General features: G+C 47.6%; 1 protein-coding gene across 1 annotated transcript in view; it reads left to right on the forward strand.

The window, feature by feature from the left end:
• LOC149340755 (uncharacterized) overlaps positions 1-23,648 on the forward strand; it is a 42,490-nt gene extending 18,842 nt beyond the window's left edge. Inside the window, exons 2-5 of the mRNA XM_089551176.1 lie at positions 580-738; positions 2,600-4,926; positions 5,609-5,793; positions 23,586-23,648. Of these exons, the coding sequence (XP_089407302.1) occupies positions 590-738; positions 2,600-4,926; positions 5,609-5,793; positions 23,586-23,648 (2,724 nt within the window). The 5' untranslated portion in view covers positions 580-589. The remainder of the gene's footprint in view (positions 1-579; positions 739-2,599; positions 4,927-5,608; positions 5,794-23,585) is intronic.
• The last annotated feature ends 3,222 nt before the right edge of the window (positions 23,649-26,870 follow it).

A 26,870-nucleotide genomic window follows, 5' to 3' on the forward strand; every position in this document is an offset into this window, starting at 1 on the left:
CGGCTTTTCTATTGACCTTTAATACTTCTTTGAAGAACTGATGATCTAAATCTTTCGGGCTATGCTGGCGGCGTTTTTCCGGCAGCAATTGCAACATTTATAGCCGAGAAAATTATTTTAAAAATCCTCCCTCCATTCGATTCATGCTCGTGACGCCCTGAGCAAGAAGGACGGGTTGCCACAGTCTTGAATTGAACGTTGGTGTAGCGTAGGCTCTGAGATCCGCAACGAAAAATCAATGTCGACTTAAGCATTTTAGTTGCGAAATGTACCGGTGGGGGCGACACCTGTATTTCGTTTTTTGTTCCCTTTTAGCTTATAAAAACTCCGTGTTCGATGAAAGCAGTCTCTTTGCGATTATAACGCGGTAACCTATTTATAAAGGACAACACCTAATTGTCCTCGATGTCTCTAATATATTTACCATCCTTTTTCGATGAAATATATATGCATAATATTCTTGAAAGAAAATCCGTCAGTGTACGCTCTCTTCGTATTAGGGATTGTACTCCCATTAGGGACGTTTCACTGTGTTTATTCTGTTGCGCCTAATATTTTCGCTGTACTTTTCATTCGCAGGGCCAATAGAATGAAGTCCGTCAAGCAGTTCCTGCACTCGTTCGGAGCCAACGGGAAGAGCCCAGAACGGCTCAAGTTTCCCGGCGAAGATGGCCCTGTCACCACGTTGGACGTGCGGCCAGATATCTTGGTGTCTACCAAGAAGGACTTTTCCATCAGGTTAGAAGATTTACCACCCTACTTCTAACCGCATCAGAAATCTCATTTAGTTATTTGCCCGTTTCCTCACAATAGGGATTCTCTTTAATCCGAGCTGATCGTTCCAGTAATGAACTTAATTACAAAAGTGGCAGAGAACAGGTATTGCTTTGGATTAGAGAAGGAAGGCAACGGCGTTTTGCTATGCTACATATACATGCAGAAGAATTCCTCGTGTTATATTCGTTAAAACGACGGTATTTGAGGTTTAACTGTGCGTTGTGTCACGTCAGAAAGCAGTGCTTAGCACTATAAGTCTTTTTGCCAACGTACAGGGCTCGGGTTATTGTCGTATCTAGGGGACCAGCCACTGCATGGAGCGCCACCCTCAACCACGTCTGAAAAATTGTCAATAACTTCTACCTTGCTTCGCTGTTGAAATGCTAATGTCTGCCAAGAAAAAAAACAAATAAACAAATAAATAAACAAACAAACCGACTTAAGCATTTTCCCCAAAAATTCCACTGGAGAATATAATTTGATATATATGTCCTCTATGTTCACTTCATCGATTGAGGTAGATATCGTTGTGAGAAAAGTGGCTAATGCGAATTTTTTTCTTACGAAGAATTGAGACTGTAGCGCTATATTGAACTCTGAATTATCAAATTAGGCAATTGATAAATCAATCTATGAGTGAGATTGCTTTTATAGCGGGGTCCATGTCGAATAACACAAATTTTCCTGCCGTCACAACAGATAATCATATGATATTTTGGGACGTGTCCTTCCAGCAACAACAAAAATTCTTGTAATAACAACAGTGTTTGCAGTTGTACTGCGAGGTCTTCCATTGTCGCGAGCCAGTTTTGTCGCGACAGCAGGCGACCTTGCATTACTAGAAAAAAATCTATCGTGATGACGGTGATGACGGAAGTTTTGTTGTATTTTTTCAACTGACTCTGTCGTATCCTGCAACTGGAGTACACACTAAGATAGACCAATATCAATTTGTGACGTAAGCAAGATGCGGCAGCGCTGCCGTTGCCGGCTGGTTGCGGCTTTGGGTAGCAGTTAGGACTGCATCCCGCAGAAATACATGCAAACAAAAGATTAAAACGCAGTTTTCTGATTTCAAGTGGCACTATATGATGCCGTCCCTTTGTGAAGAAAAACCGAGTACATCCTAGGACAGATCTCGAAAGTATGAAACCTAACTTACATGGCAATGTATTTTTAAAACACCGTGAAACGTGCGAGGAGTAGTCACCCTCGGCTGCGGGTACTCGGCGGGAGCGCAGCCCACTCAAACACTTGTAAACAAAAAGTTACCAAAATCTTTTTCTCTCTTCACAATGTGCCCATCCAAGCTGCCGCTCGTTGCTACAAGTACTTTGAAGAAGAGCACCACAAAGTGCGAAAAAATTTTTTTTCGAAGCTGATACCTATTAAAGCATCGCAATAAATGCGTGTTATGGGGCAGGACATTTCCCATCAGGCCTTCTATTAGCTGTGCGTTTCTTCGATTTACTCAAGCTTTCCGTGGAGCCCGACTTGCTGTCGCGTGCGCGATATTTGCTAATACAGTCGTTCAATTTAGACAGCCTACACTGCTCTGCATGAAAAGCAGCTTTAAATGGGGCGGTAAGCAAACGAAATTGAACCACGCCCTGTAGCAGGCGACGGCGCAGGCAATGCCCCTGCCGCCTCCGGGACCGCGAACGCCCCCTATGTTTGTAAACGCTGTGCAGATCTGAGATAGACATTTTTTTTATCCATGCCTTGTTACTGAGCACGAATAAAGAAGTTACATAGCAGCCACTACAGCCGTCAGTTTTTTTTTTTTTTTTTGCTTCCCCCCCTCCCCTTTTTTTTATTTTAGGAATGGCTGCCGACCAGATGCTCCCGACATCAGGATGGCCACAAACGCCAGCGGCAAGCCTTTCCCCGTCATCTGCAATGTACGGACCAAGGACCTCAAGGCTTCGAAGCCTGGAACCAGGAATGAAACCTCTCCCCCTCGTTCTGGCGGCGTTAAGACTTTCAGGAAGTTCCCTTCAACCGCCGACACCGGTACCGTGCCGAGCGACAGTCAAGAAAGAACGTGTGGCCAAGCGTCAAAGCGTCCGCCCCTCACCTTGCGCGTATCCTCTGTGCCTTCGAGGCCAGACGAGTGTGGTCCCACTCGTTCCATGCTTCCGCCACCGACGGTAACAGCAGCGCTTACAAAAAGGCGCTTCGACGAACCCAAGCCTGATTCCGAAAAGAGGGAGCGACAGGATGGCTGCGTTAAGAGCCAAACCTCCTCCTCTGGATTACGGACGATGAAGAGGTCCATCACTGAGCGCACGCCCCTTAACGAGGGCGTAACACGGGGGGACCACAATGTTAATGGCCTGCCTCAGTTGGACGGGCATGCCCTGACGAGGATACCGCGGTTCACCGCGGCTCCCGTGCCAGCTGCGCCACCTCGTGTGCAAAAGCCAGTCCCCCAAAAGCCAAGTACCCTGCGCCGTAGCACCAGCGACATCTCGCAAAACGGCTGCGCCTCAAGCGGTGGCGCCCTCGGCAGTGAGCGAGTGAACGGAAGGCCCCCAGTTCCCGGTGCAGGGGCTAAGAGTCTCCTGAAGCCAGTTGCAAGTTTCAGCGCTTCCCAGACAAATGAGAGAGTGGCAGTGGGATCGGCGGGGCAGACAGCGTTAACGTCCGAACACGGAAGCAGTGAAACAGCCAGCTCTCATTCAGGGGCGGGGAACGCGGCAGAATTGGAAGAATCCCCGGCGGCCGCGAAAACGGGAGGGAGCAAGGGTAAGTCGAAAAGTCGTTGCCAAAGGCGCATCTGGAGCTTCAGCCTTCCGCGTTTCATGCGTTCCCATTCTTCGCCCAAGCTTAATACCGAATCCGTTCCGGGCGAAGAATCGCGAAGCTCCACTCTCCCACGGCTCAAGTCGGCGGAAGACGCTGACCTCTCGGCAGCAAACGGCGGCGAAGGACACCTCTTCAAGATCACGTCCCTCACATCGCTGCACGACTTGCCGGCTCAGGCGCCTCCGAAGACGTGCTTCAGTCAGGGCGATCTCAACCAGGTCACCACGAAGACGACTCAGTGCCAACGCGTTGTAATTCGGGAGCCACCGGGTGTAAGCTGCCGGTCAGGTCAGCTGGAGAGGGACGCGGACGGGAATGTGACAGAAACCAAGACGTCCAATTCGCTGGCTGACAGCCACTCCAGTTCCGACAACGGAACAGATCACAGTGTCACCGAAAGGCCCTACGTGATGCCTCCGAGAGCACTCCGGAAGTACATCAAAACAAATTTTCGCAGGTTGAATATGCAAGAGGGGGAAGCCGACGTCGAAAAGAAGGACGGTGGCGATCTTTTAAAGGTCGTTGTCAAGGCAGAGCCACTTGCGCAGGAAGAGTTGTCGACGACGTCACAGAAAAGCGCCGAATCCATCGCTGCCAGCAGTTCTTTGCTGTCCTCTTCCAGCAGTATTACAAGAGAATCGAGTGGAAGTCCAAAGTCAGAGCACTACCTCAAGGAACCAGAAGTTTCTCTATCGACTCTCTCCGAATTTACAGAAAAGGTCGTCACAGACCACACTCATACCGCTAGTTACACCAAAGAAACAGAAAACGACGTAGACTGCGCTTCAAACACGCAGCAGTCATCGTCTCTCAATATCCAAAGACTCTCACCCCCTATGACCTGTTTTGACGTGGACGCAGAACTCTTTTCAGAACACACGGGTATTCACAGAGCCATACCCGCGACGGTTAGTATAATAGGCGCCGTAAACAAGTTATCTATATCAGAGACTCCAGGGCCACGCGCCACGCCCGCTGCGCCGGAAATGGACACCGAAATTCCCTGTACACTCAGCGATACTCCCGTGAGAGTTCTCGGCACCTCTCCGGGAGCGCCGTCCGTGCAATCGCTCGACGTGAGTGAAGGCAGCACGCAAGGGTCCTCTGAAAAAACAGTTACGGGTAACGACGGAGGCGGCTGTCCGTCGACGGAGCTTGCGCTGCCGGCAAAAGGCGAGAAGGTGCCCGAGGAATTGGACAGGCAGGTGGACGGTGCCAGCTGCACCGACAGCCTCTCATCTTTCGAGTCGGAGGTGACGCTGCCCGAAAAGCAGGAGAGGAGGGCGCACGCTGGCATCTCCAGGAAGCTCAGGGTGCTGGACAGGCCTTCGTACGGCGCAGGTAGGCGTGCGCTTTTTTGTCTTCTTGCTTTTGTATTGTCTCTACTATGCGTGTAGTATGACAGACGGTGTCACTTGATGACATTCTTATAGAGCACCGCGTCTGAAGTCATGTCTTCCAAATTTAGGCACTAGCTCTTCTTGTGCAGAGCAACAAAGGACATGGGTTCTCGTCTTTCTTCCTGCTTTTAAAGCGGCGTGCCCTCTTACCCTCTTTATACTTGCGTCTAAAATCAGCTTTGTTAGATGTTTGCATGACACGCGTGAACTTCTTGAAGCCCAACTGCATGATCGTAAAGTTCATATAACGTCTCAGTTTGAGATCGCTAGCTGGTTCAGTCTAATTGCCCGAGTAGAGCTCGCTCGCTCGCTCACTCACTCACTCACATAGTCACATAGTTGTCCAAAACTGCTCACACTGCCGCAGCCTTGCATACTAACCCCGGAACGACGTTGCTTCGCTAACGTGAGCGTTCCTTCTCATCGGGTCTCGTCCTCACCGGACGGTGGACGATAAAAGGACAGCCGCACGCGGCGAGACGAACGACTTCCGCCCAGCTCGTACAAAATGAGTGGCGGGGACATCTTTCACGCTCGCGGCGTCCACTCCGTGTACACCACGGTCTCGTGCGGCCGCCGTGCCATTAGCGCGGCGCCGGACCGTGAACTCCCCTCTCCCGCAGGCGCTGCCCCGGCCCGCAAGCCCGGAGCGGGGACGGGCCCGGGCTGCTGCTCGGCCGGCGCGGGTGCATCGGCCTGCTGCCGCCGGACGGCCAACAGCAAGAGGCAGTCGTGCGGCGACCGCGTCCGTCAGCTGGAGAACGAGGTGTGGCAGACCGAGCGGGAACTGCTGCTGCTCAAGGAAAAGGTGCGTGCACAACACGCGCAACACACTGCTTCCGCAGGAGCAGGCGCTGATGCCCAGGGAATGCGCAAACCTTTCCGGTTTCATCCGCGGTCATTTGGAAGATTCATCACGTTTCGCTCAGCTCCACGTGTGTCTTCGTTTTGGCGCCGGGACACGGTGTTGCACGTTGATGATGCATCCAAGTTGCAAGGCGATATGCTTTGTTGGTGTTCTTTTCTTTGAAGCTGTTTTCGCGAGGATGTGATTGCAGGCCAGGATGTGAAAGAAGCAATATATGGGATGCGTTTCTTGAAGCATCATGGGCGGTACACATTGGTGATGCCTACCAGGCTCCGTGGTGGTCTGATTTCTTGTATGCCGTGTGTGTATGCCATAAACAATGAGGAGCGCAGGTAGATTGAAAATGTCAGGCACCAAGTTTCCGACTATATGCTAAAGCTTACAGGGCCAAGCAATTCTGCAAAGGAGGCGCGCCAACGGTAAGCCGCTCAGTTCTTCAAATAAACAATGTTCACCCGCTGGGGATGCATCCAGACAAAGCTCAGGACATCCGAAAGCTGGGTTTTAGAGCGAGAGTTCTTCCGATGTCGATGTGGATGAGACAATGGCCTTCAATTCCTCACAAGGTCGAACCAAACTTAACTGCGCGGTGGTATGGGTCAAGCTATGGCAATATGGCTGCGTGATCATATGACCATTGGGTACCCGACCTTGATCTTTGACCTTGACTTTTGATTTTAGACAGTGGGAACCACATCGACAGTGACCTTCAATGCCTCAGAAGGTCAAACCGAGCTGAACTGCTTGGTGGTACGGCCAAAGTTATGGTAGTATAACCTCGTGATCATATGACTATGACCGCTGGACACCAACCTTGACTTTTGACCTTGACCTTTGACCTTGGCATTTGATTTGAGATATTGGAGACCATGTTTAACAGAGCTTTCTCTCCTATAATCAGGCTCAAGCCACGTTGAACACCAGCCATTTTTTTATCTACTGTAATGTGGCAGACTTCTGCAAGTGTTATAAAAATTATATAGCAGCGCACCCATCGCAAAAGTGTCGTTCATGCATAAAAAACTGCTGTCGTGCTTTATTGTATTTACTTTATTCAGGAACCAAGCTTTCTATTCCTCCATATCAGCAATGGGGTTCAGTTCAAGTGCATCAAAAAAGAATTATACACCGTTTAGCTACGCTCAGGATGCCGGAAGTTCAGAGTGGCTGGAGTGAGTTAGGCTCGAACTAAAATGTCATGACTTTGAGTGGAAGCCGAAGTGAATACAACTCCGCGTTTTCGTGTTTGCTTTCCGGATGAAATGGAGCTATCCACGGAACAAAAAACGTGTCTTGCAGTCGCGGAAGTAAGGACATTTGTTTATAGCGTAAGATTCCCCCCTTAATCCCACCGCGTTGATGTAGCCTTCCCGGTGGTCTAACTTGCCGTGAGGAGGCAGCGCTGCGGAGAATTCGAGCGGGCGCTGTGCTGACCCCGGCGGTCAGGGTGGGCTGGACATCGCATGTCCATGTCCATTCTCGTGTCCCTTATGCCCCGCTTCCGCCACGGGGGCAACGCTCGCCGGTCACCCTCGGCACTGTTGCCCAACAAATTTTGGCTGCGTCGCGCCAAAATACATGCGCTTTCGAGAAGCTTAAAGGCAAAGCAACCTCTCCAGTGCACGTAACTCGTCGAAATAGCCATTTTTTTTTTTTTTTGGCCAGAGCACCGAGGGTAACTGTGTTTTCGAAATTCAAAAAACTGATATTGATATTACTTAGGGTGAGATGATTATGTTTTTTTTTTTGCTTTTGGTGGAATGCATGCCTCGCAATAATTAAGGCCCCTAACAGTAATAGTTGAAAAGTTGACTGTTCAGTATTAGTTGACCAGCCTGCTAGTTAGCACGCCTTAGCAGTATTATGATGATCTACACCACTGACAATGCTATGCCGAAAAAAGCACGCTTCTCACTCAAAAAACGTATTTATAAAATCTGCGCAAAGTCTTAGGTTAAACATCCCGTACATATGCTTAATTTTGCCTTCGAAAAGGAAAAGTGGCTTTGTGCCAGCCCTGCCAACATGGGCACACGAATCAAGGTGCACAATTACATTTTACTGGCACAGGTGGCAACATATTGTTACGTGACGGCAAACCCATGAACACAGGACTACATGACACATGAGGATGGAATGATTTAATGGAGGCGGGCCTACCGCGAGCGCCACTGCCACGCCACTGCCCACTTTGTCTCTTCTAGTACGTGGCAATAATTTGCTAGTCTAAAAAGTTATTCATTTTCAGTCTAACGTAAGAAGTGAGATGACGGAAGCACCCGTGGCTGGTGTCGGTATTTCTTTTTTACAAAGGCTAGGCTTCTTTAGAAGAACTGCAGGTTGGGATAGTTGGTGTTGATTCATAATGGGGGTTCAACGGCGCATAAAAAGATATCTTGCATTAATTACCTTTTTGGCGCATTTGTCAGCGCTGCAGACAATACATGCGACAAAAAAAAATCGAAATGGTACGGAAGTTCGAGCAGTCAGCTAGGCTATAGCTGTTTGATGGCTGACAATTATTTGCAGGCAAACATACCATTTCAGCGCACGACTAGGTTGCACTTACGATAACACTGTTAATCCGCTCTTTGAAAGTCAATCTTGCTGCTGCGAGAGCTGAAATATTAAAAGTGCGGAAGGGATAGTCGCTCTGCATTTTGAAGTCGCGCTTTTGACACCTTGCTTGAAGCCTTGACCTATACCGCTTGAAAAATGTCCCAGGAAAATTAAACCGCCATTGCTCTGAAATACAACCCCTTTGCATGTCGACCCTTCCTCTTCAATGATTACCTCCGTTTGAAGCAGTACACCAAATATAAAAAGTATGCGCCAAACTTTTTTTGTCTGCATGTAAGTAGTAGTGAAAATTAACTATTCGCAGCATCTTTATTTTGTTCCTTCTACACAGCAAATTGCTGTTGGTATGGTTTCAGTTGTGTCATTTGCTACCTGGACTGCTTTATTTAGCGCCATCGTTTCTTTGAGCAACCGCACTAAGTAGAATAACCGAGCACAGTATTCCTCTAAAGCCTGAACGGCCTTCGAAAGCAGCTTCAGCACCCAATTTATTGTTCGTAATTGGTTAATGCCCTTCTTTACCCTGGTTCGAGCGTCAGTGCCATTACACTTCTTGCCGGCACCCCTAGGTGCAGTTACCAACAGCACCCGGTGAGCAAACAAATGCACTGTACATTATGGCAAAGCGTATAAATTTTTTGCGCAAGTTTGAGAGTTCGCGCACATCATTTGAAAGGCATTCCACAGCGAAGTCGTAATTGCAGCAGTGCGTTTCCGCACATGTGTTTACTACTATGTTACCATTTCGATAGGTGTTTGCCCGCGTCTTTTATTTCCGCATCTTTTATTTTTGTAGTTGTTGCTCTCTATGGAACTCTGCCTGGGAGAAACAGCGTCGTGGTCTTATATCAAGAGCGAAAATGCAAATTCTTACCTGCTGGCTAATCATAATGTTATCCGCGTGTACTTGCGCCACAGCGAACTGGAATAGACAGTGTAGAGGGCGAGGTTCTCCGCATGACCCCAGCGGAGTCGTCACTAGCCTCCCGTTTTCAAGAGTCTCTGATCGAAACGCCACCATAAACGAGTGGATCACCACGGTGTTCGAGTGTTTTCGAGTGCATTAGGCGGGCCATGACAGCGAAAGCTGTCTGGCGTCCGGCGCCAGCGTTTGTGTGAAGCCTCCGCCTGATAACCATAGCAGGTAACGTTTCGGGGGAGCTCTCGTTCTCCGTCTACCTTCTGACTCCTCTCCACCTGTCATCTGGTATAACACTGGCTAGAACGAAGCACCGGTTATCACAACACACTGGATGGAACGAAACATCGGCTATAAGGACACACTGGCTCTAACAAAACACCGGTGAAAGCAAACTGGTAAGGACATTTCACTGACAGGTGTTAGTAATTGGGTTCTAGGGATGACGGTCACCTCAAGTTCGTGTAGCGGTAGTGGTCGTAGTGATACAGTTCGTCCGCCAGGCTGCAAAACGCAAGCACAAGATAGAGGAGAATGTCCTAGCCTTTCCTCCGCACCAATCCAATTGATCGTCCCTCATTTTTTTTGGCCTAAAACACCGTAGCAGTACTGGCTGCGCAACTGAAAAGAAATATTTCGTCGTTTTATGCACCAGGCGCGCTGACCAACGCAGGTTACTAATTCTGCTTGCAGACGAACTGAGCGGTGCCTTAGCAAGGCGTTCAAGAGCGGTGACTGCTGCGCCGCCGCTTCATTCGTCAGTGGTGGGGTCAAGGCCCAAAGCGTTATCTCATTCGCACGCTACACTTCGTCTTCTAGGACATGGTACTCGCGCCAAAATAGCTATGTCGACTTGCGAGTGATTGCTCTAGAGAACTCGCCACTTGTGGTCATGCGCACCATTAACTCTCCTGACGGTTACAGATATAGTCTATCCAGTTTTTTGACCGCGCAGTTTGGCATCATTCTTGATGTTGAATTCAGGTTGTCCTGGCTGGAGAACAAGTCCGCGTGACCACGAAAATTAATGCCCTCAGGGAGAGTAGGGGGCGCAATACAGACACTGCCAATTCCTCTTCGGGTGCGGCGGCGATGTCTGGAAGTTTCTTTGTCTCGACTGTCATGCACGTCACAGTTACATCGCTTGGAACAAGCATGCGGTCCCCTCTGAATGCAATAGCATTAGAGGGGTCATGATCAATCATCCTAAATCAATCATCATCCTAATCAGTTTCCACTCATTCTGCGTTTCAGCTGCAATAAGGTATAAGATTTGGTTACGCAGAAAATCCTCCGAACAAGCTCCAGACATAGCTGCGTATCGTTCCGTAAGCAAAGCTGCTTAAATGACCAAGATGTTTCTCCAGGAAATAGAAAAAAAAATACATTACAAAAGTACAGGGCTGCGGTCCCCGCGGAAACTTATCCATTCATGAACGTAGGCGTGCAGCTAAAACTTCATTGTCTTAATGCTCACAAAACAGCAGATCATAGCAGCCGTTTTCGCTGGGGTATCAGACAGGATGAATAAAGTTATTCACTGCTGCGGTCCACTCCGCTGAAGAACTCCATAAACTGAGCGTCAACAAAAATAACTATCGGGCTCCCATCGAAGAAAGCATGCCGTGAAACTACGGGTGTATTTCCTCGCAGCGCAGTAAAAGAAACACAACTCGGCATAATGAAAAGAAAGGTTACAAATCCTGAAATGAAAGAAAGAACCTGCGAACGACGCACGCTTACAACGACAGGTCATAAACTACATATTTCCCACTACACGCACTTCTCCTAAAGCGGCTGTAACACCGTGGGAACAGGAAAGGGTACAACTGCTCTCAGAGCTGATACAACACGAAATAGGAAGCCTGGCCAAACACTTTCCACCTTTACTATACTTGGCCCTGTACGTGAGCGCTTTGGCAAAGCTCTACACCACGCAGATGTCCAAGCGATCGCTTATCTCTTATTTTTAGGGGCCACGCGAACCTTCTAACTCTCAATACACGAGTGGTAGGTGGCGCTGGCTTTTGGCAATTACCGAGCGCTGGCTCATGTTTTTTTATGCGGCATTTTTTCCAGACCGCAAAGTGACTCGCGCCGATGCCTCGAAACAGCACTCTCGACATCGTCGCGAAAGCCGATTTCGCGAGCTCTCCTAATAGAAGTTTTCGATATGGAGAGCATATATAAAGGCGCGAGGAAGATGTCATCTTAAAAAGAGGAGCCGGCGGCTGTGGGTTAAAGTGCGCGGGAACGGACGGGCTCTGTGCTGTGTGCATACCGGAAGGGGAAACGTAGCGAGCTTCGTCGAAGAGGAGGCAATAAAAACCGAGTCGTGATTTCCCCCCGAGGAATTTCGTGCCGCCCATTAAAGTATACCAACGAGGAAAAACGCGGGTGGCGTGCTCCAGATAGGGGCATCTAGTACTAGAGCAAAATTGAATGCCTCCAGGCGATATGTACAAATGCGGCGCATTACGGCTCCAGTCGGGCTTGTACGTCCGTGTGCTGAAGATGTGCGGGCTGTCTTGCTACAGTAGCACCGCAATGCGCATCGATGGCTCTGCCGTTGTCGCGACGCATAAAGCTGGGCTTCTCGTGGCACTGGGTACATGATATACTCGGAGTAATATCGACGTCTATAAACTGCGATGGAGCCCAAAGCATGAAGACACAACCATGTCGCGGTTTCATTTGCAGTATACTCGGTGGTTTCCCGAACCAATTTTGAGGAAATAAAGTCGTAAATTATATACAAGATGTTTCACCTAATGCAAGAAACTGTTTTTAAAAACAGGCTTTTTGAACTAGAACAATTTTTTCGCCATAGCACTGTCAGCAGTGCACTACATCAGAATACAGCTAAGACGCGCTCACTACCGGGCTGGTTAACTAATATTAAATAGTAAACTTTATAACTATTATTTTAGGCCCCTAATTACTGAGAGGTGTGTCCCCCACCGTAATATCCATATCAATTTTTAGAATTTCGAAAACGTGGTTGCCCTCGGCGCTATGGCCCAACAAATTTTGGCTACATCAGGCCAAAATGCATGCGCTTTAGAAAAGCTTGCAGGCAAAGCAACCTCTCCAGTGCACGTAACTCGTCAGAATAGCCAAAATAAAAATAAACTCCATTGGCACCAAAGGATGATCTCGCCGCTTGCCACGATTCGTCCAAATCGAGCTAAGGTCCTCTTTATTACCGGCGCCGCCATGACGCTGATAGTGGCCGAAGCTACCAGCATCATCCTTAATACCCTCGCTGAATTTCAGCGGTGATATAGGACGACATAAGGCGGTACTCGCCTACAGGAAAGAAGCACTTCACTGTCTCGTTTTTTTTTTTTTCATTCCTCATTGGCGTTCATGCCAAGCGTTTAAGCAATTCGGCTAATTAACGTCTCGTGCTGTGCACCTTACCTAAAATACAGCACGTTAGCACGCTTATTTTTTAGGCTTGTAACACGTCTTTATGCTCCAGCACACCACTTCGCATTCGCCACTCAAGTTACCATTCCGGTTGATAGTTTGAAAGTTGTGCACTCACTTACAGCAGTGGGGTAGCGCATTATCGTAAATGCGAAATTGTAATAGGACCATTTTACCGGCGCCTGGAGGGAATTGAAAAGACAGGAGGAGGTTTAGTGGAAATATATAAGGAAAAGTGGGGTCACGTTGTAGGTACACATACGCATCTTCACTGCTTCCACCGGCAGTCTTTAAACCCAGTCAAATGTGATTGTTAAGCACCTACGCTTCAACACTATACTGATTAGCTTCCTTAAACGCCATTAATAATGTGATTCCCGGTATCCATGCGTAGCTTTCAGGTCGAGGGTTGAAATGGTCATCGGTCAGTGAAATATCACTAAGGTTGCGCGATCAGCACAAATGCCGACCGCATTATGATTTAGTTGTTATCCTGTCATACCTGAACCGCAGTAAGTCGGCCATGGGACGAAATCTTACCAGGTCGATATCTGGTTAGTGGAAGTTCTTGCTGTGGCCGTTACCGCGTAATCTGGTTCGTTTGGGAAACCATTGCTGACACGCACTGTGTAGGGTATAAGACTTTTGAGAGCCATGGGGGCTACCGCGCGTTCGCCCAGGCTATCCTCTTTATACTTTTGTAGCGAGAGCTACATTACCCATAGTCTCGCCGTTTCGCTGTGGGCCTTCGGCGCCACTTGTGCGCATGCGCCAGGAGCCGAGTGACGTCACAGCCGCGCAGCTGGTGCGCCGCGCCGCTCGTCTCCGACCGAGAGGAGCAGCTGAGTGACGTCACAGCTGCCGTCGCCGCGCGCCGACGCCGCTCACCTCCAACCTGACGGCCGCGTGTTACTTTACAGGTCATCGGGCCGTCTTTCCGGCAGTCAATAAAGTTGAATAACACGTGCCGACTTCACCACGTGTCTCATCTTTAATGTCTAACACGTAGCCATGACGATAAGCAAAGCAACTAATCGTAACCAGGGATATACCGTACCACTCGCTACGTATATCCTGGCATAGCTTAGCTAAGCCACTGCCATTTTTTTTTACCTCCTGAACCATCGCCTGCTACTCTGCGGTGCTTTTAAGACTCGCTGCTCCCGCTCCGCTCTTCACGAAAACCAGAAAAAAAGGCATCGTTTCTGATGCGTCGCTGCAAGAGCATAATTGGAAAGTGAACAGGTTTTAGAATAAAACAACTTTAAAGGGATCGAATGTATGAAACTATGAAACCGGAAGAGGAAACATGCCAAATTTTTTGGAGCTAGCATTTGAGAAATTGACGCCACCGCCGATTGAGGTTACCATAACGGTCGCAGTGCACTTACAGCGCAGAAACGTTTGCTGGAAAGATTCAAACGAACGCGACCGAAGTTGAAGCTCGCACTGCATTGCTTCGCGGCATTCGAGGGCGGCGTCAGGGCGCGTGCCGAAGCAACGGAAAACTGTCCACATATTGCGTCACAAGTGCGCTTGTCCGCACAGCTCAACGCTGTGAGGAGAAGCCTCATGTCCTTGCGACTTTAATAACCTTTTTAAATGTTAGCAACCAAAAAAAAAAAAACCTAGAAGGCTTTAAATACAAGATTGATACGTTCTACCCCTTGAATCAAGTTCAATTCTCAAAAAAAAAAAAAAAAGGTTCAGCTTTTTTTTTTAAATAAACACTGCTGACTTCATTGTCGATCGCTTATTTTTTTTCCTAATTTTTCTGTGCATTAAAGAACACAAACGCTTAGAACAACAGCGGCACGCAGTCTAGAATGCTACGGATCGCTCTAGCCGTATCTAAGTGACAAAAAGTAGAATATTGCACTGCACGGTCTTGGAGTCGGCGTTGCCCTTGCCACGCCGGGGAAGAGAGGGGAAATGATAAAAAAGAACAGAAGTCGAGTCGTGCCCTGGTTTTTAGCGGCATCGTTTTAGCGTGCTTCTTCTGCGCCCCGAGAGATGGCGTCGGTGCGGCTTTACAGGGTGCGGAAAACGGGGCGCTCAGGGTAGGTGCGTGACCGCTTCTCCGTCCAGTTCGCAGGTACTCAACCGCTGAAGCTGATGACATTACTGGAACAAAGTAAAAAAAAAAATTAAAGAAACGACACAGGGGCGGGGTGATAAAATTTTGATGCGGAAACCGCGCCGACTATTTTTTAATGAAGAAAGAAGTGGACAGCCTTCACCGTCCGTGCGGGCACCAATTCACAGTTGACACCGACAATGCTTTAGTGCAGTAGATCTATAGGGCGCGTTTTCCGATTTCAGGCAGACGTACTTGCCTGAAATTGTATGTCCCTGACGTATGTCCATGATACCTGCTTTATGGCAGGCGGCACGTCTTTCCGCCGGGTTGTGGGCAACCGCCCTTCTGACAGGCTTTCACCTGGATGAAGGCCTTTATGCATTTACCTAGGTCTTTGCCCAAAGGCCTTTAGGGTAAAGACCTGATTGTAAAGGCCTTTAGGAGGAGGCCGTTCATTGTAAATGCCTTCCGTGCCTTTAGGTCAGATGCCTTTAGCCCGTAAAGACCTTTAATTCCTACCTAACTAGTGCTACTGCACGATGTTTCGCGCTTGGTCATTCTAAACCGTCTCCGATTTTTTTTACTGAACCACACATCCGCCCTTGCGATGTTTGAAGGCTACCTCTGGTGCGCAGAATTGCAGGCTGCCGCAATGGGGGCACGGCACAAAATACTGCTTTATCGATGAGGCATCTCGTCGACAAACACAAAATGGCGCATGGGTTTTAACGTCATGAAGCTCCATCTGGGGCTATGGGAGACGCCTTATAGCGAAGGGTGCCGGTTTTAATTTCGGCCAACTGGGGGATATTTCATGCGCACTGACATTGCACAGCTCTAAGACATTGTTGCATGCCGTCTCCACCATAATGCGGCCGCAGCATCACAGTGGCCAGTATTCGTTCTTAGGAACTCGTGTTCAGTGGTCGAAGGTAATGAAAATAGAATCGTTAGCCTGTGAGAGGGTATAAGATCGTGGTGCAGGTGTAGTTTGAGACGGACGGGGTTCTGTTACGGTTTTTGCTGAGCTTTTCAGAATGTTGGGTGCTTTCGGTTAATTAGGCCGAAAATTGTTTTTATTTGCCGATAAATTGCTCGAAACGAGTGCTTGTGTTTTGAGGTTTAAGAAACGCCGCTTCATATTTACGATATCAAAGCTTGCCCTTAAGCAAGTTATAAACTGTTCAAGACGGCACTTGACATGGTATTTAATGGCTGCACGACCCTATAAATTAGTGTAATAGAGGTTATATCTGCGTATAGGCATCGTAGCTCTTTAAAGGCAATTTTTTAAACTCAATCCATGAACAGACGGTGTATTTACATGCGCATTGTTCGCATTCTGTTTTTTTTTTTAATAAAAAGAAAAGGTTGCTGCCTGCAACTACGCAATACGGTAAATTACCTTCACTTTTCTGTTAAATTTTGTTCAACTGGGTGTGCGTATGCACAGGAGTCGACTTTCATCCAATTGCTTAGCATTTTTATCATTTCGTTTTCCCCGCTTACAATCTTACTACATACCACCTGCACAGGCGTTTTTCTCTCTCTCTCTCTCTGTCTCGGTATGCCAGTCACTCCAGCTTTCTTGTCTTAAATTAGATTCCTTTTTACTTTCTTACTCAGCCTGCACCAATTTCCCTCCCTCTTAAGCTGCCCTTCTGGTGTTTGTGCAAGTACTTACTTTTCGTAGATGGAGGAGATTAGCTTTCCCCACGCGAGAATATGCATGCTGGCTCTCTGGGGCCGCAGAGAGATTACGTTAATGATGGTTAAGTTACCGGCGGATTCTTTTCTCTTTTTTTTTCGTCTCCGCCCTTCCTTGCGCATTTTCTCTGCAGCCGTACACAGCAGCCTTCGTCGCGGTGCTTTTGTAACTTGTGGCAAGTTTTCCTCTTGCACTGACGCCAGCCGGCGTAACGTCGCCCTTGCGTGAACGCCGCTTCCGTTCGCGCCGTAGTTAACGCTCGGAAGCCCTCCTTGCCTGCTCAGCGATAATCACCCGGGGCAGCGGCCTCCACTTGGGGGGCTGAGCTGTTCTTTTAGCTTCCCGCAGCCCCTCTCTCTGGCCACTCCCGAGCGAGCAGGTGGAGCGGCCTCGGAGTCATTGTCGTTTTCATGCCCGCTGCCTGCCCCGACTTCGCGGCCTAGCTTTCCTCTCCGCTGCAGGATTAGGAGTCGCTTCCTCCTCGGTTGTTTTGCAGTCGGGGAAAGAAACAAGCCGACTGTTTCCGTGATTTATACCGTCCTTTAGCTCCTTGTGAAGAAAGTGCACTAATCGGATACACTGCGTACTGCGCGTGGGTAGCGTATTTACAGAAAATATCAAGGATACGGATTGGCCTCAAAGATTATCTCCTAACCCGAGCACACTCAAGGCATCCTGCATAGGAATTTCAAGAATTTTTAGTAAATAAACGCGTTAAGGTTTCGGGTGCATGAAGATTCGTTAACGTAGGAGACGAAAATCACTCCTTATATTCTTGTCAGACCCGGGTGCATTATAATGCACATCTCTATTTTGCGGAGTTTTAAGAAATGCATTAGTTCGGCAACTGGGGTACCACTAGAAATTAGAGAGTAAATACGGTGCTTCTGTGAAGGCATATTTTTAAAAAAATTGCGCGACAATAGGGGCGCTCTGAGCAGCCTTCCAGTTTGGTTGCTTTGTCTATATGAGCTTCCTGCTCCTAGCGTCCAAATAACGGCCAAGTTTGTCGCCCTTTACCAGAATATTATGAATATTTTCTTGAAAATTTATTGTGCCGCATATTATTGTGCCGTATTTTAGGCAGTTAGTATAGGCGAGCCTCATAATAACAAAGTTTAAGCGGCTACTTCGTTATGGCGCGTGTTGACCGAGCTTCCAAAGGGAATCGCCATTCCCTCCTTGTATACATTATTTCGCTATAACAACGTTAGACTATATATACTTATATATTTGAAAAAAGTCATACGCGGTGAAAGAGCAATGTATTCGACAGTTCCGTCCGCGGGAGCAGCCTTCGTCCCGCCGGAACGTCAAATACATTGTGTCTTCACCACGTCTCTTTTTTCAAGTGTCTTACGCACGCACGCACGCACGCACGCACGCACACACGCACACGCACGCACGCACGCACGCACGCGCACACACACACACACACACACACACACACACACACACGCGCACACGCACACGCACACACACACACACACACACACACACACAGGGCCAGCCCAAACGTCGTGAATTAAATCCTGTTATGTTATTCAATTTCTGGTGACTATTTGACACGCAAAACACAGGGAGAACGGACAGGACAAGCCCAACTTTCTGCTTTACTGAACTCTGTTTCTCTACCATTGGGCTCTTTTTTGTGATTGATTAATCAGCTGCCAAAAAATCAATTTGATATATATATATATCGGATCCCACCGGCGGCATGTGGTTGTTTTTTCTTCTGCTTTTCTAATCAATTATCTTTAAGCGATAACATATTCAGTAATATTCTAAATTGATCAACACCACAAAATAAATAAATTAATTAAAAAAATCCCCTGTGCCCCTTGGTTTCTGTGGCTGTTGGCTTCTGTCATATTTATAACGAGCCCCTCATCCCCTTCTCTTGTTTGCTAGATTGCTTAGCGAGGGCGTCGATTCTGGCAGCCTTGTGACGCCATAGGAAGCATAAGAGGGTTCTCACGCAGCTTCCACCCTCTCCGTTCGATGACGTTCTACGTCACACCTGCGGTAACTCAGGACGTTCTACGTCCGCCGCTTATGAACGTGGGTGGCTCTGATGAACACTCTCAAGGTTAGGTTACTTGTAAACATAAATACCCCCGAAAGCAGAAGAATTGACAACCGTCGCCGTAGCTCAGAGGTAGAGCACCGGACGCGTAATTCGGAGGTCGTGGGTTCGGATCCCACCGGCGGCATGTGGTTGTTTTTTCTTCTGCTTTTCTAATCAATTATCTTTAAGCGATAACATATTCAGTAATATTCTAAATTGATCAACACCACAAAATAAATAAATAAATTAAAAAATCCCCTGTGCCCCTTGGTTTCTGTGGCTGTTGGCTTCTGTCATATATATATATATATATATATATATATATATATATATATATATATATATATATATATATATACATATATATATATATATATATATATATATATATATATACACGAAGTGTTGGTCAATGTAAAATTCTTGATGTAATTACTTAATGGGTGAAGGATAATTGATCACTCAGGAAAACCGATGCCACCGTAGGGGTCCGAACTCCCGACCTCTAAATTTCTCATCTGGGGTCGGTTCCCACCAGCAGGATCTGAACCAGTTTTTCGTCTAATTGTTTGCTATTTCTATTTTCTTCTTTGTAATTAATTATCTTTCAACCACCGAGTAAATACTCTAATAATTTGATCAGCACCACACAGTGGCATCCCCTGTGCTTTTTTTTGGTTTCGGCGGCTGTTTTCTTCCTTGATATATATACATATAATGTGCGTGTGTGCGGTTTCTTTTGGTTGATTGTGAAGGCGTTTGAAAAAAAGACGTGGGGAAGGAACAATGTACCTGACGTTTCAGCCACTGGACCGGCATATACAGGGTGTTTCACCTAAGACTTTCTGCAATTTTTAAAAATAAGCTATTTGATTTAGATGCGCTCTTTTTCTGGCATAGCATTGTCAGTGGTGTAGTACATCATAATGCAGCTAAGACGTGCTAACTAGCAGGCTTGTTAACCAATATTTAATCGTTAACTTTTAAACTATTACCGTTGGGCTCCTTAATTATTGAGAGGCATGTAGCTCACCGTAAGTTATGTCCATATCCGTTTTTAGAATTTCGAGAACGCGATTATCCTCGGCGCTGTGGCCCAACAAATTTCGCCTACATCACGCCAAAATACATGCGTTTTGAGAAGCTTGCAGGCAAAGCAACCTCTCCAGTGAACGTAACTCGTCGAGATAGCCAAAATTTGTTGGGCCACAGCGCCGAGGATAATCGCGTTCTCGAAATTCTAAAAACGGATATGGACATTACCTACTGTGGGCTACATGCCTCTCAATAATTAAGGAGCCCAACGGTAATAGTTTGAAAGTTAACTATTAAATATTGGTTAACAAGCCTGCTAGTTAGCACGTCTTAGCTGCATTATGATGTACTACAGCACTGACAATGCTATGCCAGAAAAAGCGCGCATCTAATTCAAATAGCTTATTTTTAAAAATTGCAGAAACTCTTAGGTGAAACACCCTGTATATGTATCCCAATCAATCACCCTATCTTTAAATTCCTCTACCTCTTCATCTCTTCCTCTCTTTCCTGCTGGTGAGAAGGGCCCAGAGTGAACCGCCAGGCGGCGCGGCTGGAAGGAGGCCCGTCTCTCGTGCACCACGAGCGAGCGCGGGTGTCCTCCCCCCGCCGGGTCTAGCAAGTGTACGCGTCCCATCAGCGTCAGTACGACGACGACGAGTGAGTGAAACAGAGCAGCCGTCAGCGCCGCGCGCTTGTCGGCGGCTGCGACCACGGGGCATTACCTCGCGTCGCGACGCTTCTTCCACCAAAAATAAGTCGCGCTGCTCTATCGAGAGGCGGGCGGCTGAGCTGCCAGCACGTGATTCCTCTGCCCGGATGAGGGCAACGTCCTGCGCTTCCAAGCATGCGTTTCCCGTCCTTTTTTTTTTTTTCGAAGTGTTCTCTTCTGAAACCGAGAGACACCGGAATATATCCACTAGAAGGATGCCTGTTTTTAAGTCGTCCAGATGGAGACGACGCACTTTTGAAGGTTATGGATGGGCTTAAGGAACGAAGGGTTGTTGATGAAGACGACAACCAAGGAAGAAATACGCGCTTTTGACTGGCCCCAACGATAGAACTGAGGAGAAAGTTGTCTTCTTCATGGTCGATGTCAGGAACACTTCTGTCTTCGTCGCACTCCATCCTCAACGGTACTCGAGAGAGCTGCTAAGGAAGAAGGTGCTGCTCAATGCGCTTGTTAACAGATGCTCTCCGCGCTGTGACTTCTATAGTTCCTGCCTTTGACCGCCTCGGATGAACCCACGCAGCGCAACGGGGGTGGCGCCCGTGAAACTTTGCGGTAACTCCAACGAGGGAATCTTAACTGCTTTGCAGGCTGAGTCGGTCGCAGGGCGTAATGACCTCTGTCTCTCTGATGGGTGGTGTCGAGCTTCGTATTTCTGCTTTTCAGCAGTCCCATGCCTTTACCAACGCCATTCCACCAAAGTGCCTTTGATATTTCATTGCAATCTCTGCCATTCAGGTCCGTGCGCATATCAATTGCAACTTCGACTTTTCGCGGCAATATTTCAGCTTTATTTCACAAAATTCAAATGGAAATTTGATTCTGATTCATGGCTTAAGCCGACTTAAATGTTAAAACATATAATTCCGTGTTCTTTGTCGATATAAAGGTTATTATTATTATTATTATTATTATTATTAATTTCAACGCCGCAATGACCGCCTTTGCGAAAGAACAGCAAGGCACAAGGTATTTTCGTTGCACAAAACAGTATCAAAGAGCTATTTTCAAGCATTTCATCTCGCAGAAACCAAGCACCAAGCCAGGGGAAAGCTCGTACTCATCATATCACCGGTGGGTGCCCTGCGGCACCGGGGATCGAATCCCGCGCCTCCCACATGCGACGCGGATGCTTGAAACACTAGGTCACCGCTGCGGTGCTTATCTGCAACCGAGCTGGACAGCAATGGCTGGCACATCGCTCGCACTTACGTACGTTGTTTGCGTCTTTGGAGAATGGCAAATACTTAAGCACGTGTCCTGTTCCTAGGTACAAGATGATGAAAGCATTATGACCAACTATATTATTATACTGTTTCACAGCAATCGCGCGGATTGGATTAGTACGCATAGTACCACAAAAGAAAATGCTCGCGACACATCTCTGTTAGCTGAGGTTTTACGCGCAAGATTTGCCCTTCAGTTTGTGTCACCTTGGTTCCTTTTTTTTCGCTTCGTCTTTCTTTACGGCGCACGTCCGCAGTGACTAATTTGTGGAGAGCATCAGGAATGCTACCGGATCCGGAAAGACGCACAAGCTAAAAATAAAGAAAATAAGCCACCTATTGGCATACCACGTGAACACCTACGACCCATCTGAATAGTTGCGAGCAGTACAGCTGAAGCTATGGTATACTGGTTAGACCAGTTAGGAGAGCGAACAGCCGCGAAGGCAATGGGTTACTTCGTCTCCTTGCATATATTTGTCTTGGTTTTCTTCCTCGTTCTATTACATTGCATTACTTCGCATTTTGTTTCCATTTTCGGGAAAACAAGGAAGTTGAGGTAGAACCTGCAGTAAGCAGTTAGAGGGCCCTCAGTCTACTCCCCGGTGCGCCCTCCTGTTACTGCACCGGGGCGAGAGGTATGTGTGAAAGTGTACACGTGCAGTTTCTCGTGTACCGTGACGCAAAAAAAAAACAAAAAAAACTAACGATTTGCTTTTGAACTCCTGCCATTCTGACTTCATGCATAGAACAGTGAAATCAACTTATCAAACCGTGCGGCAGCTCGATCTGAACATCCCTGGAGCGTGTACATGGGCTTGCAAACGTGCCAGACCTTTTCTACCAACCTGAGCGTCTACAGTGCTGCACAGAACTAAAGAAGGTGCACTGCAGCGCTGCAACAACCTGTCGATGATGATTTCTTGCCCCCATAGTTTTCAGATTTCCTTCACTTCATTTATTTCTTTTGCTTTACTTTGTAGTTGCTCCCGTACGCCGCACTGAGGACACGAAAAACTCGACCTGTAAGAAAAGAAGAAAAAAAAAGGCGTTAAGAAGCGAATAGAACAGAACAAAGAACAACCTGAGCGCGACGCTCCAAGAAGATGAATCAGGTGCCCCGGGCGCACATAACCCGGCCACCCGACCGCGTTCATTAACGGGTGGGTGTGGAATTGGGGTCCGCTGCAGGGGCAGCCTTAGTGCCGCCCGCTTCCGCGTAGGCAGTTCTTCCACGGTGCTAGTCCTGCAACGCTCTTCGCGTACGCATCACGCCCCGTGGTGTGCGTGTGTTTGTAGGCAGTGTACGCGTGTCCGCCGCTGTTCGTCGTGACGTGAGCAGCCGGTGCCGAGTTTTATGACTCTGTCCCACGTTCGCGCCGTTTCTGTTCGTCGGTTTCAACGCGAGATCGCTGTGCACCGATCCGCTCGCTCGTATGTATACCGCGCAGAACGATAGCATCGTCTCTGTGACCAAGTTATATACGTGATGCATGGAGTATGGGTTGGCGGAAGTGTTTAAATGATCCTTCGGTTGTGGGTCGTAAATGACGCATGGCTTCAATCGACTGCAGCCGCTAGAGTGGAGTGTTGATGGGTGATGCGATAGCGAATGCCTGGTTTGTGGCCTCGACTGGTATATGTATACCGTCCGGTTTTTGGCACCCCCTTGTTGTGTCGGTGAGCGGAACGTTACTTTATGTAACAGTCATTGATGACGTCGAGCTGATAACAGTGTTTACTTGGGAGCTGTTGTGAAATATAAACTTTAAGACGGTGCAATTGAATATCTAACCTGGGCAAAACCCGAGTGAAAAGAAGCGCTCGTCTGTTGTGTCATAGAAGCGATGCAAACAACGACTTCAGGATTAGTAAAGCCTTGTAAGTTAACCGCCCCGTGGCACGCCCATATACAAAGCACAAGGTGAAAACAAGCCATTATTTTTTCTTGCAGTCAGGTGCTTACTACCAGAAGGACAACCAGTCAGTTACGCCGTCAAGCATGGCTCTGCGCTAACCGCGCTCCGCTGTCCATGACAATAAGAATTTATTAATAATGGTTTTGTTTGGTTTACGGGGTTTAACGAGCCAAGGCGACACAGGATACGAGGGACGCCGTAGTGGAGGGCTCCGGAAGTTTCAACCACCTGAGGTTCTTTAACGTGCTCTGACATCACACAATGCACGAGCCTCTAGCATTTCGCCTCCATCGAAATGCTTCCCGCGTGGCCGGAATCGAGCCCGCGCCCTTTGGGTCAGCTGCCGAGCACTATAACCACTGAACCATAGCGGTACGTGGCGATTAATGAATCGTCGCTGGTTATCGAGCGATTAATGAATAGTGTATAGCACTAATTTTCGACATGCCGCTGGATATCGCTATGGCCTTTCGCTTCTCCCGCAGCGAAACAATAAGCTGCTCGGAAACATTGAAGCTTTATCCATTCATAAAGGAAGTAGGTGATGACGATGCGATGAAATTAATCACTGCAATATCCTTTTAAAGCCTAATTACATCTACAATATGCCAGGCTAATAACTTCGAAGCCATCAATAGAGATGTCTGCTATGGCGACATAACATCGCCATAAGTGCGGCTTCTTCGTCCAGTATTCATACATTACAAAATATAAGATCTCGATCGCAGCATGTGTCCCACAGAACGCCGCAGCGCTGCAACCGTAACGGTCCTTTCTCCGCATACCACAACCGAATTATTTTCTGATATTCCTTAACAGGGCGCTCTTGCTATGAATGGCTTGGCTACTTTGCCCTGTCAAACTTGCAACAAATCGGGCACCAGTGTAAGCTGGATTCTTTACGTGTCAGTTTTTTTTTTTCAGTGCGAGCATGATCTCTGTCTCTAATTCAGTATTGGGATGACGCGGATGATGATGATGATGGTGATAGAGATGGCGATGGTGCTCTGTGCCTCTGAAACATGCGGTCGCATTCAATGCGTCCCCGCAAAATGGGGAAAACAAAGAAGATAGAAGAAACTGGAAGGAGAAAGGAATCAGAGGAAAGAGAAAAAAAGAAGAGGAGATGGCGATTTTTACGGTATGTGAGTGTCGTAAGCTATAACTGCCTCCTGCTGCACCAAATGAACGCTATATGGCACATGTGAGCTGCGGGCTGGTCATGAGATTCAATCCAATGCGATCCCAACCAACAGGTATCTTCCATTCGGGGAACTTTGCCATTTACAGGGAATCTGTGGGGAAAAAATTGACAGAAAAGAAATTTTTGCGGAGTTCCAGAAAATTTTTTTAACCGAAGTTGTCAAACTTTTTCTTAATTGACCGAGTGTTCAAGCTGCTGCCGGTGGAAATAGTCTGAAAAGGGATTTTTGCGTCTAAGTGAGGGAATTTTAGGTTACTGGTTATGGGACATCACTGCAGATCCAGTATATTTTATACACTTCATAAAAAAACGAAGTTTACCACTGTGACAATTGCGTCAGACAGTGACAATTGCGTCAGCAAGCCTTCAATTGACAATTGCGTCAGCAAGCCTTCCATCACGCTAACACAAAAAGAAATTGACTATCTTAGCAGTTAAGTACGCTAGTGTAGGGTGCGATTGTGTGCTTTGTTTGTTGTGTTTCTTGACAATCATCACTGATGCCGTATCTGTTGATTGTGCTCCTTTTTCGCCTATTTATTGCGTGAGAGCAATAAAGCATTTTAGTCGCAAGTCAGCGCTGTGTTTGTCCCTTCCTTAGTCCTGTCTTCCGTGCGGTGTGCCTTCAGTTTTAACAATGTACCGACTAGCCCAAACAAATACCTTAGTGCTTTACCACTGTGATCCAGCTAGGTCAGGGAATGGCAGCATTAAAGAAGATAAGGGCGAGCGCAGGAGCTCACTATACCAGTCGCTATTGTTGTTGCTTTTTCATCCTTCCCACAAAGCCCTGTCCAATCCAAAAGGAATCGTATTCAGCCCTCAGTGTTCTCTTTAGTCACAGTACCCCCGCTCGCACAGCATGGGGGACGATGCTAGGGTAGGTGTATGACTGAGGTAGATCATCATCATCATCATCATCATCATCAGCCGGACTACGCCCACCGCGGTGCAAAGGCCGCTCCCATGCCTTTCCAATTAACCCTGTCCTTCGCCAGTTGCGGCCACCGTATCCCCGCAAACTTATTAAACACATCCGCCCACCTAACTTTCTGCCGCCCCCTACTACGCTTGCCTTCACTTGGAATGCGAAGTCAAGATATTAAGGACCATCTAATATCTTGCCTTCGCATTACATGCCCTGCCCAAGCCCATTTCTTTCTCTTGATTTCGGCTAGGAGGTCACTAACCCGCGCTTGTTCCCTCACCCACTCTGTCCGCCCCCGGTCTCTTAACGTCACACTTATCATTTTTCTTTCCGTAGCTCGCTGCGTTGTCCTTAACCTAACCTAGCCTCCACGTTTCTGCCTCATAGGATAGTCGGTAAGATACAGCTGTTGCATACTCTCAGGTAGACAACCCCTTAAAGGAAGAGCTCACGAAAACAAAACAGCCACAGCGCTTGTACGGCCTTTTCTTTTCTAATCCTTTCTTTTTTCACAGCTATTGTCCAACGCACGTCCTCCGCCTCGGTGCAGGAGTTCTGTCCGAGTATTCGCCCTCATGCATACCCAAAACCGACACCAGGAATACTACGACCACCTGCCCTTAACGAACAGGCAGGCTGCCAAGCTCCTCTCTCTCGAAATGACTGATTGGACAGCCACTCAGCGAAGCCGGCAGGCAGACAGCTTGTATACACTTCGCTTATAGCCCGCTTCTGTGACGCAGGAAATGAGTGTCAGGAGTTAAATAAGTACCTAAACATAGAACAGACTGAGGCAGCAAAGGCTGCTGCGACTTGTAGAGGCTCGCGACCTCTCGCCACCAATACGACGTAAGTGTGACACCTCCCATTATCAGTGAACTAGTTTAAAACTTTCATTAAAACGGATACCCTTTAACCACCAATACGGCCTACGAGTGACTCCATCCATTATCAGTAAACTAGATCAATTTTTTTCATCAATACGAGTACGAAAGGAGAGGTCTGTTAGCGGCACCGGCTGTTTGATCTAATACAAAAACTGAAAAATGCACAAGATAGATGGTAAAACACACAACGCAGCCCAGAAAACTGCGTTACTGCAGGCACAGAGCGATATCAAACGTGAACAGTATTACCAAGCGATTACTTTTTAGCTGAACCTACTATTCGCTCATGTCTTTTGAGCGC

Source organism: Amblyomma mixtum, chromosome 6, assembly GCF_055824585.1.
Source record: "Amblyomma mixtum isolate Tamu chromosome 6, ASM5582458v1, whole genome shotgun sequence".
NCBI lineage: Eukaryota > Metazoa > Arthropoda > Arachnida > Ixodida > Ixodidae > Amblyomma > Amblyomma mixtum.